The sequence below is a fragment of the Rhinolophus hipposideros genome (genome assembly GCF_964194185.1).
Source record: "Rhinolophus hipposideros genome assembly, chromosome: 9".
In the NCBI taxonomy this organism is placed as follows: Eukaryota; Metazoa; Chordata; class Mammalia; order Chiroptera; family Rhinolophidae; genus Rhinolophus; species Rhinolophus hipposideros.
In genome coordinates, this window is record NC_138055.1 from 17,957,271 (window position 1) to 17,979,432 (window position 22,162).

The 22,162-nt window shown below is 35.5% G+C and overlaps 1 protein-coding gene across 1 annotated transcript in view; it reads right to left on the reverse strand.

The window, feature by feature from the left end:
• The window catches only part of ANO4 (anoctamin 4), a 300,178-nt gene that overhangs the window by 11,467 nt on the left and 266,549 nt on the right, over positions 1–22,162 (reverse strand). Inside the window, exons 22-24 of the mRNA XM_081061537.1 lie at positions 9,531–9,683; positions 8,378–8,525; positions 1,667–1,786 (exon numbers count right to left, since the gene is read on the reverse strand). Of these exons, the coding sequence (XP_080917663.1) occupies positions 1,667–1,786; positions 8,378–8,525; positions 9,531–9,683 (421 nt within the window). The remainder of the gene's footprint in view (positions 1–1,666; positions 1,787–8,377; positions 8,526–9,530; positions 9,684–22,162) is intronic.

Here is a 22,162-nt window from a genome sequence, read left to right on the forward strand (position 1 = left end):
GGATTGTTTTCTTAATTTCGTTGTTATTAGTTGTAGAAACACAACTGCTTTTTGTATATTGATTTTCTATCTGCAAATTTATTGAATTTGTTTTTTAATTCTAACAGGTTTTTGGTAGAGCCTTTAGGGTTTTCTATGTATAATATATCATCTGCAAATAGTGACAGTTTTACTTCTTCTTTTCTGATTTGCATGACTTTTCTTTTTCTTGCCTAATTGCTCTAGTTAGACTTTCAGTAATATGTTGAATAAAAGTGGCAAGAGTAGGCCTCCTTTTCTTCTTCCTGATCTTAGAAAAAAAGCTTTCAGTTTTCACTATTGAGTATGACATGAGCTGTAGGCTTGCTTGGTAACCACAAGCACAAACCTATAGTAGATACACAAAAGATAAAAGGAAAGGAATCTAAGCATACCATTAAAGAAGAGTTATCAAATCCCAAAGGAAGAGAGCAAGAGAAGAAAGTAATAGAGAGGAACTACAAAACAGCCAGACAACAATTAAGTATACATTTATCAATAACTACTTTGAATGTAGGTGCACAAAATTCTCCAATCAAAAGACACAGAGTGGCTACCAATTTGTGCTTTCTAATCCCCTCACCTTCTCCCTCATCATACAATGTCAGAGGAGTAGTAGATTGGGGGACGGGGGTTATCACTTCGTGAAGAGTGTAAATGTCTAACTATTATATTGTTTTTCACACCTGAAACTAAAAAAAAAGACGTAGAATGACTGAATGACTGAAAAAATAAGACCCATCTATACGCTTGTGATTACCATGAGGTTTACATATAACAACTTGTATTTATAAGTCTATTTTAAGTTGATAACTTCATTTGCATCCTAAAGCTCTACATTTTTACTCTCCTGCCATGTTTTGTTTTCGATGTCACAGTTTGTGTCTTTTTAGCTTATGTATCCCTTATCCAATTATTGTAGTTATAATTAGTTTTACTACTTTTGTCTTTTACCCTTCATACTAGCTTTATAAGTGATTATTTCACTCCCTTTTCTACATATTTACCTTTACCAGTGAGATTTATAGTTTCATAGGTATCCATGTTACCAGTTAGCATTTCTTGTTTCAGCTGGAAGCAGTCCCTTTAACATTTCTTGTTAGGCTAGTCTAGACATGATGAGCTCCTTTTAGCTTTGCTTGTCTGGAAAACTCTTGATCTCTCCTTCAATTCTGAAGGACAATTCTGCCAAAGAGAGTATTCTTGGCTGGAGGTTTATTTCTTTCAACACTTTGACTATCTCGTGTCACTCCCTTCTGGCCTGCAGTTTCTGCTGAAAAATTTGTCGATAGTCTTATTAGGATTCCCTTGTATGTAACAAGTTGTTTTCCTCTTTCTGCTTTTAATATTCTCTCCTTGTCTTTAATTTTTGACACTTTAATTATAATATCTTGGTGCAGGTCACTTTGGATTCCTCTTATTTGGAATTCTATAGGCTTCTTGGACCTGGATGTTAGGGTTCCATCCTCAGAGATTGTTTTAATTGGTCTGGGTGACAGCCTGATCAAGGGGAGATTTTAAAATTCTACAGGGGATCTTAATGCATATTAAGGTTGAGAACCGCTGCTTTAAACCAAGTCAGTCGGAAAGGGCTGAGCTCTCCCCATGACAGAGCCAGTCCATCTTAGGCTAAGAGTGTCAAGCTCACCTGCAGTACTTGAGAGGAGTCCCCGAGAACTCACTGCCATCAGACTCAGGCTCGGATCGATTCTCAAAGTCGGAAATTCGAAACACAGACAAGCTGGCATTTACATAGCCAACCATGCACCTAAAATAGGAAGGATATTTTATAATTAGAACCCCAATCACCTTGGCATCCAATTCACTAAAGGCTGTATTTCCTAGAATTTCCTGCAGTTAAGTATCCTTAGCTGACCCTGCCTTGTCACAAGCACTCAAGTTAGGATACACTGAAAAATCCTGGGGGTGTTGAATCAGAAACAAGTCATTTCTTTTGTTCTAGTCCTTCTTGTGCAGAATCATCATACAGAAAATCATTACCCCCCAAAATGCTTCAGTGCAATAGGTGAAAGACAGCATTGCTTAACCAGCATAACTTATAGGTAAGTCACTGCTTCATTCATCAATGACATACACACAGAGAGATGATACACATGCCCATATAAATACATTACTTTATTAATCAATATCTATGCTCTCTCGTAATGCCCTTAATACGACTGGTGTGAATATGGTGCTCCCTCTCCAACTCACATCCCATGCTACAGTTACGTTAGACTATATTCCCTGCATGTATCTTATGCTTTCATGCCTGTGTTCAGGTTGTCTTTTCTGATGGGATTTCCTACTAATTTCTTTCTTTTTTTATAAGTTTCCCCCCTATTTCTGCCTCCCCCACCCCACTCTGGTTCAAGCTGTTGTTTCTCAGTCTAGTTGTGTGGGACACAGCTCCCTGGCCCATGCTGGTGTTATGAGCCTTGTGCTCCCGCCGGTGGAGGCAGCTGGTTGCCAGTCATCAGTCGGCAGCACACAGCAGCCCACGGCAGCTCCCGCCGACCTCCGGCTGCTCACAGCAGCCCAGCTCCAGGGAGAGCCATTGTTCACAATCTTAGCTCTAGAGGGCTCAGCTCACAGGCCTAGGGGGGAATCGAACCGGCGATCTCAGTGTTAGGAGCCCAGCGCTTCAACCACCTGAGCCACCAGGCTGGCCCCCTACTAATTTCTTTAAAAGTGAAAATAGTGCTCATCCTTCAATGGCCAACGGAAATGACATACTTTTTGGGAAGGCATCCTAACCCGTCAGAAGGCTCATTCCCTTCTCTCTACAGTGCCATAATTCACAATTGCCATACAGCTTGTACAGGAGTTGGCTGCATAAATGTATGTATACTCCTTTAGGCTGTGAGGTTTTTTTTTAGGCAGAGCAGGTGCCCTAGATATTTTTGTATCCTAGGATCTAGGACAGTTTCATGCACTTTAGGAATCCAGTAAATATTGAACTCAATTGATGTGATTAGAGGAAATTAAAGTACCAGAGATTCTATCAAAGTTTCTTTTTTTAATTAAAGTTTATTAGGGTGACAATTGTTAGTAAAGTTACATAGATTTTAGGTGAACAATTCTGTATTACATCATCTATAAATCCCATTGTGTGTTCACCACTCAGAGTCAGTTATCAAGGTTTTGAGAATGGACCAGGAATAATCCCCAGGGATTATAAGGTTCTTGAGAACATGGCTTTCATTCTATACTGGCGTCAGAATATTACAATACTAAATGCTTGGGCTTTGGAGTCAAATTGTAGCCCTGCTGCTTTCTAGACATATAATCTTAGAAAATTATTTATCTTCTTTAAGTGACTAAAGTCCCCGCCTCATAGGGTCATAAAGTTATATATACAAAGTAAATGGTATAGTGCTTAGCCAACATCAAGATCTTAATCAACATAAGTGGCTATTAATTCATTTTATTTCTTGCACCTAGCAGGAGGTCATTAGTAATTATTGATTGAATGATTAAATCATGGTCTTCAAACTTTATTAAATTGCCTGGTGTGATTATTCCCAAGTTGCTGAACACCAAACCAAAATAATAACATGAACATAATTCTGAGAGCACATGGGTTCTACATGTTGTCTCATTCAAGACAAATGACTGGTTTTATCATGGCCTTAAAAAAAAAATGAACCAAATAGGACGCACTGATCAAGTCACTCATAGGTGAAACAAATAGTGAGTGTGTAACATGCCTTAGTCTAACTGGCAGTAGGCCTCCTACTCCTTGAAAAGCTGATTTGGAATTATGTCTCCCTCATCTATGAACTGCTTAGAACATGACATGGAAACAAATTAGTGTCTTGAGAGGGAGCCAGATGTTTGTGAAATACAGAAAATAGCAGAATCTTCTCAGGAGCTGAACAATGGAAAAAGAAAGGTGCAGAAAACAGGCCCAGCATGGAAATGGAATATTCACCACACCTCCTACAGTCTTCTCACAAAGCAGCTCTGAGATAGAAGCTGATGTCTAATGACTGCTCTGTTCAAAAACTCAATTTAGAAAATCTAAATTGAAATGAAACACCTATCCTATGGACTGAACACCCTACCCTTATAATAAAGAGGATATATCTTTAAGCTATTTAGTAAGCATTTTATCATCATAAATCCAAATTGAAATTGTGCCTTTAGTGGATGTATACTCCTTCTGGGTACAAACATTACACACGGACCTAGTACATATATACATAGTTACCCGCTGTGTGAGTCTCCTTTCCACATAATATCCATAATCGTGGAAGAAGAGAGACTGCTAATATTGAACTGTCTAGGCAATTCTCTAATGTTTTTCACTATGATAGAATCTTAGCCTGCCAACCTCAAATAGTTGGCACTGTCAGCAATTCAAGGAAATGAGATTTCCCAAACTTTGCTGTATAAAGTTTGGCCAAATGGCATTCATGTGTCAACTCAGTGACCTACTGTTGCTGGAGCAGATCCCATGTCTAATCACTCAGTTTGCTGGCAGGAGATCTATCTATCCTTACTGGGTGACATACCACCACTTCCAAGTGAGACAGGGGAAAGACAAGGCTACAATGAAGATCAGGGAGCCAAGAGGTACAGAGAAAATAAGTACCAGACAAAGGAAGGATGTCCTATAAATATAAAATAATGAAGTCAATTTTCTTATAGAACTAACTGGTAGATGGCTGCTGAAGGCATTTCCAAGAAAGGAGATTCAGAAAATGTCTTATGTAAGGGTAGTATTGTTTAAATTAGGATGCATACCTCTTTCAAGTAACTTCTGAGAAACCACGTTCATTTAAATGTGAGAATTCTGGTTTTAAAACCATTCATTACTTGATGTTTTCAATCCTTTACTATGGGGGGGGGGGGATGAACTAGTGATCATTATAATCAGTTTCAAGGGAAAGAACAGAACCAGAAGTTGACTTTTGAATTCACAGATTCCAGATCAAATTCACTGTAGAATATCTCTGAATTCTGCTACTAAATTTGCCTCAAATCAATAATCAAAAAACTCCCTGGACACTCAGACAAACAAGAGCCCTGGACCAGATGGCTTCACGTTCAAATTAATAACTTTACTAAACATTCAAAGGAGAATTAATAACTACCTACAAACTATTGCAAAAAATTGAAGCAGAGAGAAGACTCCTAAATACGCTTTACAAGGTCATCATCACCCTGTTACCAAACCAGACAAAAACACTACAAAAAAAGAAAATTATAGACCCGATGAACATAGATGTAAAAATCCTCAACAACTCATTAGCAAACCAAATTCAGGAAACATTAAAAATATTATACACTATGATCAAGTGGGATCTATTGCCAGAATGCAAGGCTCATTCAGTATCTGCAAATCAACCAATGTGATACACCACATAAACAAAATGAAGTGTAAAAATCATATGATCATATCAATAGAGGCATAAAAAGCACTCGAAAAAATACAACATCCATTTATCATTAAAAACTCTCATCACAGTGGGGATAGAGGGAACATACCTCAAGATAATAAAGGTCATATATGACAAACCCATAGCAAACGTCATACTCAAAGTTGAAAAGCTGAAAGCTTATTCTTTAAGATCAGGAATAAAACAAGGATGTCTACTTTTACCACTTTCATTAAACATAGTATTGCAAGTCATAAGCACACTGTTAGACAAGGAAAAAAAAAGTCATTCCATTGGAAAGGAAGAAGTAAAACTCATTATTTGCAGATGACGTGATACTACCCCGTTTCCCCAAAAATAAGACCTAGCCTGACCATTAGCTATAATGCGTCTTTGGAGCAAAAATTAATATAAGACCCTCTCTTATTTCACTATAAGACCGGGTCTTATATAAGACGGGGTCTTACATTAATTTTTGCTCCAAAAGACATTAGAGCTGATGGTCCAGCTAGGTCATATTTTCGGGGAAACATGGTATTTATACAGAACCCTAAAGATCCCACCAAAATATGAGAATGGATAAATAAATTCATTAAAGTAGCAAGATACAAAATTAATATTCAGAAATCAGTTTCGTTTTTATACACCAATAATGAACTATCAGAGAGAAATTAAGAAAATAATCCCATTTACAACTGTATAAAAAAGAATAAGATACCTGGGAATAAATTTAACCAAGGAAGTAAAAGACCTGTACGCAGGAAAGATTTTGAAAACGCTATCAATAAATGGAAGGATATACCATATATAAGCCAAGAAAAGCTGTAGAAAGGGTAAGAAGAAGGTGTGGAGGTAGCCTGGAGTGTTGGAGAAAAGTTACTGGTTTGGTTGGAATACTTTTAATTCAGGGTCAATTTAAATTGAAAGATGGCATCTCTGCATCAAGATTAAATCCTAAGAAGTGGGGTTTGACTATGATTGCACACACCACGCCCAGAACCTATGACATCTACAATATGATAGTGCTGCTCCTCTATCAGTTCAGTCATTTCTAAAGCATTTTTAAATCTGGAAAAGGAAAAAGCCTGAACAAGATAATAGAGTAACTGGTGGGATAAAAAATAAGCTTCATGATGAAATATATGCAAACACAACTACTTAAAAACAGGAAAAAAATGACCAATGGATTAGAAGCTAAAAGGTAGATCTTTCGATTTTCAAAGTGGCAGAAGGCTAAGTCAGAGAAAGGTTATAAAAAAATAAAAGCCCTAGAGCGCCCAATAAAACTGAATTAAGAAGGCTATTAGATGAATTTTTAAGCACCATGAACACTGTCTTAAATCTTATAGGCTGTTAAAATTCTAAAGCTTTGATTCACTATGAACTGTGCATAAATGTTTCTACTTTACTGTTTGGTATGCCCCCAAACAGCAAGATTTCACCATATTTGGAGTAGGAAAAGCACTGAAATAACCACTGGGATTTAACTCCCAGGGAGGGTATTGTGAGTCAGCTAGATCACCGCTTACTGGAAAGTGCCCTGAGGGCTGTGTCGTTCAGTTTGAAGAGCACTGCATGAGTCTAGTCTTACCTTGTGTGGGCTCCAGCAATTACACTGCCTTGTGATTCTGGATCTAACCTTTCTAAATCTCTTTCTGCTCTTCAAGGTTAGGGTAATAATGCATGTCCCATTCCCAGGGTTGTTTTGAAAATCACATGCAAAACATACGTGAAAGTGGTTTGAACAAAGGTAAGCTTTTTAAGGCTAATCAAGCAGAGAATGTTAACAATGGTTACCATTAGAAGAAATGAGTAGGTAGTGCAACGTAAGTCTTTAAGTTTCTCTTACAATGGGATAGTACGCTCCCTTAAAGTTGCTAGATAACTAGTGTTTAATGGCCAAGTGGTTATTACAGTAAATAACTTCATAGAAGTCTCTTCACATAGCTAGATTGTGAGCTTTATTTCATTTGATCATCCATGCTTTAGAGCATTTATGTCAGATTAATGAATTTGGACCTAGTCTGGGTGAATTCAGTTGTCTTGATTCAGTGGCACTTTACTCCTTAGGGTTACTCAAACTACAGTGCTTACAGACCATGAATTAGTCTGGCTCATACTAGTAAACCAGGAGGCAGGGCTGCTTGTATGAGTACAGCAGCCCATGTGGGATGATTTCTGGGGCACTGAAAAGAACCTGTGATTCCCAACACACAACCCACTCTGACCTACAGACATGTAAATCCCACAATTAGATTATTTTGATGTTAGTCAAAGAGAGGTATTTTCTCCCATGAAAGTATGTTAAGACTTCTTGTCATTTTTTCCAAGGGTATAGCAATGAAAGCTAGGGGACACATTATAATTTTGCCTAGGCTTTATCTGACCAGATATACACAGCCCTGGCTTTGGGGACCATGGAGAATTGAACTCCTAGAAAGGTTAAGATCACTGAATTTGCCTAAGGTAATACAGACACTGGTCAGGCCAGTAGCCCAGAAAGAATCATTCAGTTATTTATTCTATAAATATTTACTGAGTACACTCAGTACATGGTTACATATTTCTCATGGAGAATTTGCAGAGTCTACATATAAGGACATTAGGGGAATCAGATTGTAACTGTCCTTTTATAAACTCATAAAAATGGCATAACAATACACCACACCATGTACCATGTTTTTTGCTACACACATTAGCATACCACACATTTATGAATTTATAGAGGTTAGGGGTGAGGAAACTGATTAATTGCTGCTCTCCCATTGGATTCCATCCTGTCTGACTTGTATAACCCCTATCCCTTCAGTAGAGCAAGATGTGTTTCCTTTGGCTGAAAGTGTTATTATCTTATAATTCCACCTCCCTCACCACAGGCCTTCACTTCCTGTGTCCCATGTACTCCAATGTAGTGTCCCAACACCACACAATGGCTAGGCAGTGAAGATTTCATGATGGTTTTACAGTAAACTTACTTTTGCCCAGCTTCTCCTTGGCCTGCACAAGGCCCATACTTATAAGCGTACACCAAGCGAGGGATAAAGTCAGATGTTATCGCTATGACAAACGCATTTGTAATTACAGAGAGAATTCCAATGCCTTCAAGAATTCCATACCAAATTCCTATTCAAAGAGAAGTGTTGCATTAATTCCAGACACAACAGCAGAGGTAATAAGTAGGACAATAGCTGGGTAATTAATTTACAATAGTCCTTTCCCTGGGTCCTTTCATCTTCCCAAAGACTGACACTGGCAACCAGGAGTAAGAATGTGTACTTGTAAACACCTTGGCATTGCAGAACTTCCTGTGGAAGTGCCAATGTTCATGACTTAAAAACTATCAGGATCAGACATAAGTAGAGAATTCTGGTCAATGGGTAGACACCAAAACCCCATCTGGTAAGACTGGCATATGCCATGTCAAGTTGCTGCCAGACTGGGAGCTCCCTGGGGTACAGACAGGATCCCTCTAGTTCATCTTTGTGGGCCCAGTTCATGCACTGACCCAGGGTAGGTGCTCACTGAATGTGTGTTTGTTTCGTGTGGAGGTTAAAAGGCCACTATGAGCCAAATATATCCACTCAATCCTCTTTCCCACACATTGACTATCACCTGCCTGCTCTGTGCCAAGCACTGGGTGCAGAAACAAATAAAAACAGTCTCTGATCTCAGGCAGCTCTTGAGAGCCTGCACCTGAATCAACTCAGCATCTCTAGTCAAAAACCAAAGGCCATCTCCACTTTTAGAAAAACTAGAGCATGCTTCATTTGACTCAGGTAAACATTTAGGAAAGAGCAAAGCAAAGTTAAGCCAATGGAGGACATACTCTAAAAAGAAAATACATGATAATTGAAATTTTAGATTCCAAAATCTTAAGATAAAAATAACCAAATTGAGAATCTGTGTTAAGTACAAATTCTTTAGCACTGGAAATTATAAATTTCCAACATAAGAAGCTGCTTTACTTCTTATGTGATTATTGAAAGCTAATATAATTATTCTTTTGCAAGTTAGTTGAGTCATCTTATATGGAAACCGTAAGTAAAAAAATCTAAAGTTGGTGTCTATTTTAACTTTATCTACCAGATGGCTAATATCCTTTCAAAAACATACCCAAATCTGACTTACCTATGTCTTTGGCCCTTGATGCTAAAGGTCGCCTCCACTGTGTGACAAATTTGTAAGCATCAAGTCGTATTTCAATTATGTTATTCAGTAAGGCCAGAAGTGGTGCTAAGGGAAAAGCTGCCACAAAGATTGTTGTGAATCCAAACTGAAGAACTAGGGAAGAAAAAAAGGAAAAAGTATGTTGGTTTCCCATGAATGTCTCATTGTTTTAACCCATACGTTTTCCCAGTTCAGAAGCATAGGGAGTATCTCTTCCAGAAAGACGGCCAGGAGACTGGAAAAAGAGGCACTCCTGGGCCTGGAAGCAATGATCATACATAGGGTCCAGGTCTTGTTTCCTAAATACCATTCTCTAATAAAGAAGCCAGGGCTCCTTGGAGAAATGTTTGATTCCAGAGCTATGGTAAGGAAAATACAAACTGAGCCTGGAATATCTTGTGATGCCAGAAAGTTAGGAAGTGCTTGAAAAATGATGGGACACATCAATGGGACACAGGAAAACTTGAAGGAACTCCCAATGGCCAAAGCTGGAACAATTTGTGCGATAAAATAAATAGTGATAGTATTGCATTATAACCTAAAGACTAAATAGCTACGTCCATACTAATATAATTATATACTGATCTCAATGAATAATTGAATAAATAACTAAATGGTGGAGAAGTGGCCATTCTTCCTTATGATAGAATTCTGATGATTGTTGAAGGGAAGAACCATCAAAGAATGCTAAAATTAGCAGAGAGTATATTTGTGTATTCTTAAAGTATTTCCCCTTATTTATACTTATTAATTACAAAGGGATTAAACTAGTATCTTTGCAGTGGTGACACCTGGTAGACATCACCTTCAGCAAGTGATCAAAATTAAAACCATCAGTAATAAGACATATTCACATCATATACCCCTGATATGATACACTGAAGAGGAAACAGTATCATTTCTATGGTATTCTTGACAAAAATGCATAACCTCAACCTAATCATGAGAATACATCACACAAACTCAAACTGATGGTCCTTCTACAAAACGACCGACCAGTAATCTTCAAATGTCAAGATCATAATCATGTCAAGATTAGGAAAAACAAAGACTGAACAACTGCCATAGGCTGGAGGAAATTAAGGAGATAACAGCATCTAAATGCAATGTTGGATCATGGACAAAAAATAAGATAGCGGAAAAACTGGAAACATTCAGATAGTTCTGTGATGAATTAATAGTATTACGTTAATGTTAACTTTCTAGCTTCAATAGATATGTAAGATGTTAACATTAGGGGAAGCAAGATGGAGAGAATATGGGAACTCTACTATTTTTGCAACTTTGCAAAATAAAAAGTTAAATAGAGGCAGTCCTTGATGCAAAGCAACTAGATAACATAATTAAAAAATATATACATAGTTTACTCAGCATCATGGACTCCAAAAAAGTATTTGACTGAGTGACTGTATTTCTTTTTACTATTTTAACTTGTTAAACTTTATTTTAGAAAGTAACAACAAGAAAACAATGACTAACATTTATATACTACTTTCAGCGTAACTGGCACCGTTCTAATTACTTCACATACATTAATTTAATTTTCATGACAACCTACGAGGTGGGTACAGGTGAAGAAACTGAGGCACAAAGAGATCAGGTAAATTGCCCCAAACACATAACTAAAAAGCAATTCTAACCCAGTAGGTGCGGTTCCAGAGAACTGAAGAGTCCATGTACCTCATCTCTGTGATACTGCCACCTCCATTGTGTCCCCTATTTTTGGTTACATTCATACTCAGTGACTCTTCCCCCACCAATAGACATAGGCATTACCCTTGGTGTTTCCGTTGGTTTCATTTTTTTCTCCTGACTTCCCTCTTTCCTTGGGTGAGTCCATCTATTCTTATGACTTCATTATTATCTCTCTGATAAGGATTCTCATTTCTCTGTCTGTAACCCTGACTCTTTTCAGGGAATTTCCAGTCGTCTGCTATTATGCTACAGAAACAGCACTCTGCAACCCAATTTCTCAGTCTCAGCCTTAAACCTGTCTCTCCTTTCTTGTCCCTCCTTTCCTCCTCCCCTCGGAGTTGTCATGCATGACAACCAGGTCTCAACTATAGCTCAACCTTTAGAACGATTAGCCTCTACATTTTGACAATTACCCTTCAGAAATGTTACTCCTCTCTCCCTCCTCCCCGCTGTCCCTACTGGACTTCAGACTTGGCTTTTCTAATTGGCTTCTGTGCCTTAGACTTTTGCCTCCCTCTCTCCTCAAATTGCTGTCCATATTGGTTAAAGCCCATCACTTATCAGCTCCCTACTCAAAATGTTTCAATGGGTTCTCATTGCCTATAGACTAAATCCCAAACCTTTTACCATGCCGTTCAAGGATCTTTGAAGCCTTGTGTCCCTACATACCCCATGCCCCAGACAGGTTTCCCAGAAAATCGTCTACTCTGACCATATCAGACTTCTGGTTTTATGAGGACACATCATATATTTTGTTTCTGTTTATACTCTGGTGAAACTCTATTATTTCTTCAAAGGTAAGCTCAAAGGTGCCCTGTTCTGGAGCCTTCCATAATTGTAATTCATTACTATTTTCTCTGTAGCTCTCACAAATCTTCTTACCATCATAGAATTTATTTTGTTTTGATTTTGACTCTTTGCCTGTTTCCCATATTGCACTGGGCTTCATGAAGGTAGGTATGGTGACTTCTTTGTTTCTATTTCATACATACTCAGTATAGTGGTTTTGTGCATGGAAGAAACTAAATAACGCTTATAAGGTACAAAGTAACGCTGATTAGTTGACTGACATGTAATTACAATGAAGAAAGGCCAGGAGAGCAAAGAGTGGAAATAAAATCAGCAGATATAATTCTTATAATCACTAAGAGTACTGGTGTTAGAGATGGAAAAATCCAACACTCACCGTCGCATAATGGTCTAAGACAGTTTATATAAATTGCCAAGTGTAAAAGCAAGTGTCTTTAGTCCACTGGTAGTTCTTAGTTACCTGACACCTAACAAACTTAACAATGTACTTAAATACTATGGCCTGTAATCAAATTAATTGCTTTCAAGTAACACAGATGCAACCTACACGATATCAGTCTTGAAGTGATTAACTACAATTCCCATTAGTTGCTGCTTTATCAGAGGGGTCCAGGGAAAAGACTTGTTTTAGCAAAAAGGTGGATGAATTAAAAAAATTTTGGGAAAAAATGTTAAATAAAGGAAAGCACAGAGAATTATGTCACAAACATCCCACACCCATGGAAGAGTTAGCACTAACTCTTACATTTTGTCATACTGATTTCATACCTTTTTACAAACAAAATAAGTGAAACAGATAAAACTAAAGTCCCCTTTATTTCTTCTACCAAAGTTCTCTCCCTTCACAGAGGCAACCACTGAATTTTCCATGCATCCATCCAGTTCATTTATTTATATTTTTATATACATATACATGTGTATGTACATATCAATAAATTATACATAGCATATCCATCACGTAAACAATGTTGTTTTGTGTCTTTCTGGTTTACATATCATTCTCTACATATTGTTTTTTTGCCCTTTTCATTTCACGTGTTTTTGAAATCAGCTTGATATCTTCTCAGCTTGATACCTAATTCATCTTTTGAACTGCCTTATATTCCAATATATGAATATGTTTCCTTTTGATTTATTCTTTCTCAGTCATGATCTTTTCAAATATTGCATTTTCTTCATCCTCTTTCTGTTCAGATTCTGGGACTTCCGTTATACAAATTTTAGACCATCTGATTATTTTCCATGTTTCTCTTATGTTCTGTTTTTCTATTCTTTTCTCTCTGTGTTTCAGTCTGGATTTTTTATTGACTTGTCTTCAAGTTCACTAATCTTATCCTCTGCTGTGGTAATCTGATATGAAACCTAGCTATCACATAAATTCTTAATTTCAGACTTTGCAATTCTAGAGTTTTTTTTAATAGAGTCTAATTCTCTTTTGCAATTTGTCTTTTAATAATTTTTGTTATTTTCCTCTACTTCAACATATTAATCATAGTGATTCAAAAGTTTTTGTGTGCTGACTTCAATTTATGGATCATTTGTGGGTCTCCTTTTTCCTCTTTATTATTAGTCACCTTTTCCTGCCTCTTTGCTTTGCCTAGTAATATTTTTATTGAAATGTATTTGACACATAACAGTGCAAATTTAAGATGCATAACATTGTTATTGTAATATGATGGTTATTGTAGCAATAGTTGGCACCTCTACCATGTTACATAATGATCCTTTCTTTTTAGTGGTTAGAATCATTAAGTTCTAGTCTGTTAGCAAATTTGAGAATTATTATACAATATTGTTGTCTATATTCACTATACTGTGAATTAGATCTCTAGGTCTTATTTACTACTCATTGCAAGTTTGTACCCTGAAACAACATCTCTCCTATTTCCCCAAATCCCCTGGTAACTACCATTTTACATTCTATTTTTATGAGTTTGGCTTTTTTAGATTCCACATATAATTGACACTATACACTATTTGTCTTTCTCTGTCAGACTTATCTCACTTAGCATAATATGTTCAAGGTCTATCCATGTTGCTGCAAATGGCAGAATGTCCTTCTTTTACATGGCAGAATATTATATTATTATATTCCATTGAATATATGTACCACTTCTTTATCCATTCATCTATTGATAGGCACTTAGATTGTTCCCATATCTTTGCTATTGTGAATAATGCTATGGTAAACATGGAAGTTGAATATGTATCTTCAACATCTTATTTTCATTTCCTTTGGGTATATAATCTGAAGTGTAATTGTTGAGTCATACAGTGGAACCATTTTAAATTTTTTTGAAGAATCCCAATACTGTTTTCCACAGTGGTTAAATGAATTTACATTCCTGCCAACAGTGTATAAGGGCTCCCTTTTGTCCATTCCTCACCAACACTTGTTATCTCTTGTCTTTTTGATAAAAGCAACTCTAAGAGGTATGAAGTAATGTCTCATCATTGTTTTCATTGGCACTTCCCTGATGATTAGTGATGTTAAGCACCTTTTCATGTACCTGGTGGCCATTTGGATGCTATCTTTGGAAAAACAATCTATTTAGTTCCTCTGCCCATTTTTAAATCAGATGTCTTTTTTGTTATTGAGTTGTATGAATTCTTTATATTTTTTGGATATTAACTTCTTATCCAATTTATGGTTTACAAAATTTTTCTTCCATTACGTGGGTTGTCTTTTCATTTTGCTAATTGTTTCTTTTGTTATGCGGAAGCTTTGAAATTTGACAGTCCCTTTTGTGGAGTTTTCCTTTTGGTGCCATATCCAGAAAATCATTGCCAAGACCAACGTGGACGAACTTCTTCTCTATGTTTTCTTTTAAGAATTTTATGGTATCAGGACTTATGTTTAAGTCTTTGATCCACTTTAAGTTAATTTTTGTGAGTGGTTTAAGACAGGTGCTCCAACTTCGTTGTTCTTCATGTGTTTACCCACTTTTCCCACCACCATTTATTGAAAAGATTATCCTTTTCCCATTGGGTGTTCTTGTCTCCTTTGTCAAATTATTAGTTGAATATATTTGCACAGGTTTAATTCTGGGCTCTATATTCTGTTCAATTGGTCTACGTGTCTATTTTTGTGCTAGTACCATAATGTTTTGATTACTATAGCTTTGTAGTATAGTTTAAAAGCAGTAAGTGTAACACCTCCAGCTTTCTTCTTTTTCCTCAGGATTCAGGATTTTTTTTGCTTCCATACAAATACTAGAATTGTTTTTTCTACTTTTGTGAAGAATGACATTTGTATTTTGATGGGGATTACATTCAATCTATAGATGGTTTTAGGTAGTATGAACATTTTAACAATATTCTTCTGATCCATAATAACAGGACGTCTTTCCGTTTGTTTGTGTCTTCTTTGATTTCTTTCAGCAAAGTCTCATAGTTTTCATTGTACAAATCTCTCACTTCCTGGATTAAATTTATTCCTAGGTATTTTGTTTTTGATGCTATTGTGAATAGGATAGTTCTGTTTATGTCTTTTTTTCAGATGTTTCCTTACTAGTGTTTCCTTACAACTGGTTTCTGTATGTTTATTTTATATGTTGCAACTTAACTGAAAGTTGATTACATCCAACAGATTTTTGGTTGAGTCTTTAGAATCTTTCTATATACAAAATCATATCACCTGCAAATAGTGATTTTACAATTTTACTTCTTTCGTTCCTAGCTGGATGCCTTTTATTTCTTTAGCTTGCCTAATTGCGCTAGCTGGAACTACCAGTTCTATATTGAATAAAGATGGTGAGTAGGCATCCTGTCTTGTGCCTGATTTTAGAGGAAAAGCCTTCGATTTTTGCTTGTTGAGTATGTCACACCTGTGCGTTTGTCATATATGGCTTTTATTATGTTAAATTATGTTCCTTCTATACCCAGGCTTTCAAAGGTTTTCATTATGAAAGTATATTGTATTTTGTTATATGCTTTTTTTGCATTTATTAAGATAATCATATGATTTTTTTCTTTCAATCTATTAATGTGATGTATTACATTTGACTTGTGTATGTTGAACCAGCTTTGCAGCCCAGATACAACTCCCACTTGGTCATGGTGTGTAACTGTTTTGAGATGTTTTTGAATTTGGTTTGCTAATATATTGTTGATAATTATGCATCTATGTTCATCATGGATAACGATCTATAGTTTTCTTGTAGTGTTACTGTCTGGCTTTGGTATCTATTCATTCCACCCAGGGCCATCTAGGTTATCGTACTTGTTGACATATAATTATTCATAGTGGTCTAACAATCCTGTTTTTCTGTAGTATCAGTTGTAATATTTCCTCTTTCATTTCTAATGGTATTTATTTGAGTCTTCTTTTTTCTTAGTTTTCTTAAAAGCTTGTCAATATTGTTTACCTTTTTAAAAAAACAGCTCTTAGTTTTGTTGATTCTGTTTGTTGTTTTGTCAAATGTTTTTTCTGCATCTATTGAGATGAAATAGTTTTCTAATCCTGTTTAATTTTTACTCTTTTCGGAGTTTTGTGCACTTTTATATATTTTTATGTCACTAGCATCTCTTCACACCAGCTTGAAGAACCCCTTTCAAGGAAAGTCTAGTGGTGGTGAATTCCCTCAGCTTTTGTTTCTCTGGTAAAACTTTTATTTCTCTTTCATAACCAATGGATAACTTTGCCAGACAAGGTATTGGCTGGCAATTTTTATCTTTCAACACTTTGAATATGTCATTCCACTATTTACTTGCCTATAGAATTCCTGCTAAGAAATTCATTGATAGCCTAATGGGGCTACAGGCCTTTGTAGGTTACAGTAGTCCTCCTTTATTTGTGGGGGATATATTCTAAGATCCCCAGTGGATGCATGAAATTTCAGATATCAAACCCTATATATGCTATGTTTTTTCCTAGACATACGTGCCTATGATAAAGTATAATTTATAAATTATGCACAGTAAAATTAACAATAACTAAAAATAAAAGAGAGTTATAACTATGTACTGTAATAGAAGTTATGTGAATGTGATCTCACTCAAAATATCTTATTGTACTCATCCTTTTGCTTGTGATGATGTGAGATGATACAGTGACTACATTATGAGATGAATGATATGAGCATTGTGACAGAGTGTTAGACTACGATAAGGGTTACTTGAACACAGTACCGCAATACTGCAAGTAGATCTGATAACTGAGACAGCTACTAAGTGACTAATGGGTGGGTACCATATACAGCACGAATACTTTGGACTAAGGAATGATTCACATCCCGGGCATGATGGAGCAGGACATCATACGATTTCATCATGCTATTCAGAATGGTGAATTTAAAACTTAGATTCACTGATTTTCTTCATAACAGCTATTTTGTTTATTTCTGGAATTTTCCATGTAATATGTTCAAACTCGGTTGACCGTGGGTAATTAAAACTGTGGAAAGTAAAACCATAGATGACGGACTCCTTCTTTTCCCCCTGGCTGCCTTTAAGATTCTTTCTTTATGATTGACTTGAGAATTTCATTCTGTGTCCTGGAGAAGGTCTTTTTGCACTGAGATAACAGGGTGTTCCATTAGCTTTCTAGACTTATATGTCTAATTCTTTCCACAGAATTGGGTATTTCTCAGCTATTGCTTCTTTCAATAAACTCTTTCCAGCCTTTTTCTTCTGGTACACCAATTATTCTTATATTTGCCTTTCTGATCAAATTTGATAGCTCCCATAGGGTTTCTTCACTTTTTTTAAAATCGATCCTCTTCAAACCAGATTATTTCTATATTTTTATACTCCAAGTCATTTATTCTTCCACCTGGTCTGCCCTGTTACCTATGCTGTCTGTTGCCTTCTTCATCTCATTTATTGAATTCTTAAGCTCCAGACTTTGTTTGGTTCTTTTTTATAATTTCAATCTCTTTGGTATAAAACTCCTGTTCATGAATTTTATTTACGATTTCATTGACTTGCCTTTCTGAGTTTTCTTGTAACTCACTGATTTTCTTCATAACAGCCATTTTGAATTATCAGTTAGATTACAATAGTCTATGCCTTGGAGGTTGGTTGCTGAAGAATCATTTTCTTTTAGTTACGCAGTATTTCCTTGATTTTTTTCATAGTGTTTGAAGTAGCAGACACTTTCCTTAATTAAGATTATCTATGTTTACTTTGTTTCTTACAGTTCAACAGGCCACATGCTTATTATTTTTTATTGTATACCAGACATGTAGAAGCTCTAGATCAGGGGTCAGCAAACCACAGCATCAGGCCAAATCTAGCAAGCTACCAGCTTTGTTTCTTTTTTAAGATTCAATTTTGCCCTTTAGAAGGTTTTAAGGTTAGGACCTTAGCTTCTTGCTCATCACATCTTCAAGATATTGCATTATTAGAGATAAAGAATGAATTTACATAAAGATAAAAAGATCAATTCACTGGTAAACTGGAATAATCCTAAATTGGTTGCACACAATAACACAGCTTCAAATATATAAAGTGAAGGTTGACATAACTAAAAGGAGAATAACATAAATCCATAATCATACTTGGAAATTTCAACACCCTTTTCTTAGTACCTAGTAGATAAAATATACAAGGGGATAGCAGATTGAAACAACACAATTAATAAACCTTACCTAATTGACATAGAACATTATACCCTGAACTTTCAGAACACACTTGAAACATTTATCAAAATAGACAATATGCAGGGGCATAAAACAAATCTCAACATATGTCAAAGAGTTGAAATATTATACACAATATCCTTTGATCACAGTGGAATTAAATTAGAAATCAATGACAAGGGATAAATTACAACAACAATTGGAAAATGTCTTGATAACAAAAATGTAGCATATCAAAACTAATGGGATGCCATAAAGTAGTGTTCAAAGATAAAATTATAGCTCTAAATACATGTTAGAAAAGAAGAAAAGTTGAAAATTAGTTTTAAGCTTCAATCTCAAGATATTGTAAAAGAGAAAATTAATCCCAAAGAACACATAAGGAAGAAAATAAGGATGAGCACAGAAATGAATAAAATATAAGGCAAATGTAGTGAGAAAAATAATCAACAAAAACCAAAGGAACTTTTTTTGAAAAGATAAATAAACCTCTAGCCAGAATGTTAAAGGGAAAAGCACAAATTATGGAGTTATAAATTAAAAATAAAACATCACTGGACTTTACATACATTAAAAGTTAACAAAAGGGTATTATAAACAATTTTATTTCACTAAGTTTGAAAATTTAGATGAAATAAGTTTCTTGAAAAGCAATTTTAAAACAGCCTATCATAATGGAGACTAGAATAGAAAATCAAATAAGTCCTTTATCCATTAAATAAATTAAATCTATAGAGGCATACCTTATTTTATTATGTTTCTCTTTACTGCTCTTCACAGATATTTTATTTTATTTTATTTTTTATTGGGGAAGGGGAACAGGACTTTGTGTACTTACAGAACTTTTTCCAAGTCAAGTTGTTGTCCTTTCAATCTTAGTTGTGGAGGGCGCTGTTCAGCTCCAGGTCTAGTTGCCATTTTCAGTTGCAGGGGTCACAGCCCACTATCCCTTGCGGGATTCAGGGAGTTGAACCAGCAACCTGGTTGAGAGCCCACTGGCCCATGTGGGAATTGAACCAGCAGCCTTCGGTGTTAGGAGAACGGAGCTCCAATGACCTGAGCCATGGGCTGGCCCTATTTTTTATAAATTGAAAGTCTGTGACAACCTTGTGTTGAACAAGTCTATTGGCATTGTTTGTCCAACAGGTGCAGATGATGGTTAGCATTTTTGAGCAATAAAATACCTTTAAATTAAGGTATGTACATTTTTTATACATAATGCTATTGCACAATTAATAGATTATGTAACTTTTATATTTACTGGGAAATCAAAAACATTGTGTGACTCACTTTACTGCAACATTCACTTTATTATGGGGTTTGGTCTTTTTGGAGTTAAGTTGTATGAGTTCCTTATTAATTTTTGGATATTAACACCTTATCAGATGCATCATTGATGAATATCTTCTCCCATTTGATGTTTTCTTTCACTGTACAAAATCCTTTTAGCTTGATGTAATCCCATTTGTTTATTTTTTGTTTACCTTGCCTAAGGAGACATATCCAAAAAAATACTGCTGAAAGTGATATCAAAGAGTTTACTACCTATGTTTAATTCTAGGAGTTTTATGGTTTTGAATCTTACATTTCAGTCTTTAATCCATTTTAACATAAAAGCAGACACATAGATCAATGGAACATAATAAAGAGCCCAGAAATAATCATATACCTAATATGGTTAAGTAATCTATGACAAAGGAGGCAAGAATATACAATGGAATAAAGACAGTCTACAATAACTCATTTTTGGAAAACTGGACAGACACATAAAATAAAACTAGATCACTTTCTTACAACATATACAAAAATAAAATGTATTAAAGACTCAAAATGGAACTCATACAACTAACACCAAAAACAACCAACCTATCTGATTAGAAATTGGGCAGAGGACCTAAACAGACATTTCTTCAAAGAGCACATACAAATGACCAAAAGACATATGAAAAGATGCTAAATATCACTAATCAAAGCAATGCAAATTAAAACCACAATGAGATATCACCTCACACATGCAAGAAGAATTATCTTCAATAAATCAACAAAGAACAAATTCTGGCAAAAATGTGGAGAAAAGGGAACCCTCGTGCACTGTTGATGGGAATGTATAAAAATCCATTGCATTCTTATATGCTAACAATGAAATTTCAGAAAAAGACATGAAAAAAAATTCCTTTTGCAATCATAACAAAAAGAATTAAAATACCTATGAATAAACTTAACAAAGGATATGAAGAACTTATACACTAAAAACTATAAGACTTTTTAAAAAGAAATTTAAGAAGACACAAAGAAATGGAAAGATTTACTGTGTTAATGCATAGGAAGAATCAACAGTTAAAATGGCCATATTACCCAAAGCAATATACAGATTTAATGCAATCCCCATCAAAATACCAAAGGCATTTTTTAAAAGAATTAGAACAAAAAATCATCAGGTTTGTATGGAATCACAAAAGACCCCAAGTAGCTAAAGCAATCCTAAGAAAAAAGAACAAAGCTGGAGGTGTCATACTCTCTGACTTCAATTTATACTACAAAGCAGCAATAATCAAAACAACATGGTATTGGCAGAAAAAGACACATAGACCAATGGAATATAATTAAAAACCCAGAAATATACCCACATGTATATGGATAGAATTTTTTTGACAAAAATATACAATGTAGAAAAGAAAACTTCTTCAAGAAATGGTGCTAGGAAAAGTGGAAAGCCGCATGCAAAAGAATGAAACTAGACTGCTATCTGTCACCACGTACCAAAATTAACTCAAAATGAATCAAAGACCTAAACATAAGACCTGAAACAATAAATTGTATAAAAGAAAGCATAAGTATTAAACTTACGGACCTTTGGTTCGGAGAGGATTTTATGAATTTGATCTCAAAGGCAAGGGATGTAAAAGCATAAATAAATGAATGGGAACTGTATCAAACTAAAACGCTTCTGCACAGCAAAAGAAACCATCAACAAAACAAAGAGTCAACCAACCGAATGGGAGAAGATATTTGCAAATAATGCCTCCAATAAGGGGCTAATCTCCAAAATATATAAAGAACTTGCACAAGTCAACAACAACAAAAATAAACAATCCAATTAAAAAATGTGCACAGTACCTGAACAGACACTTCTCCCAAAAAGGCATACAAATAGCCAACTGATAGATGAAAAAATGCTCAACTTCACTAGCTATTAGGGAAATGCAAATCAAAACACCATGACAGATCTCACTTACATGTGGAATCTAAAGAAAAGAATAAATATGGTGATGGAAGGAGAACTGACTCTGGGTGGTGAACACACAATGGGATTTATAGACGATGTAATACAGAATTGTACACCTGAAATCTATGTAAATTTACTAACAATTGTCACCCCAATAAAATTAATTAAAAAAAAAAAAAAAAAAGAATAAATGAATGAACTAATCAGAAACAGTTTCAGAGACATAGAGGAGAAACTAAAGGTTGCTAGATGGGAGAGCGGGTGGGAATAAGGGGGATGGT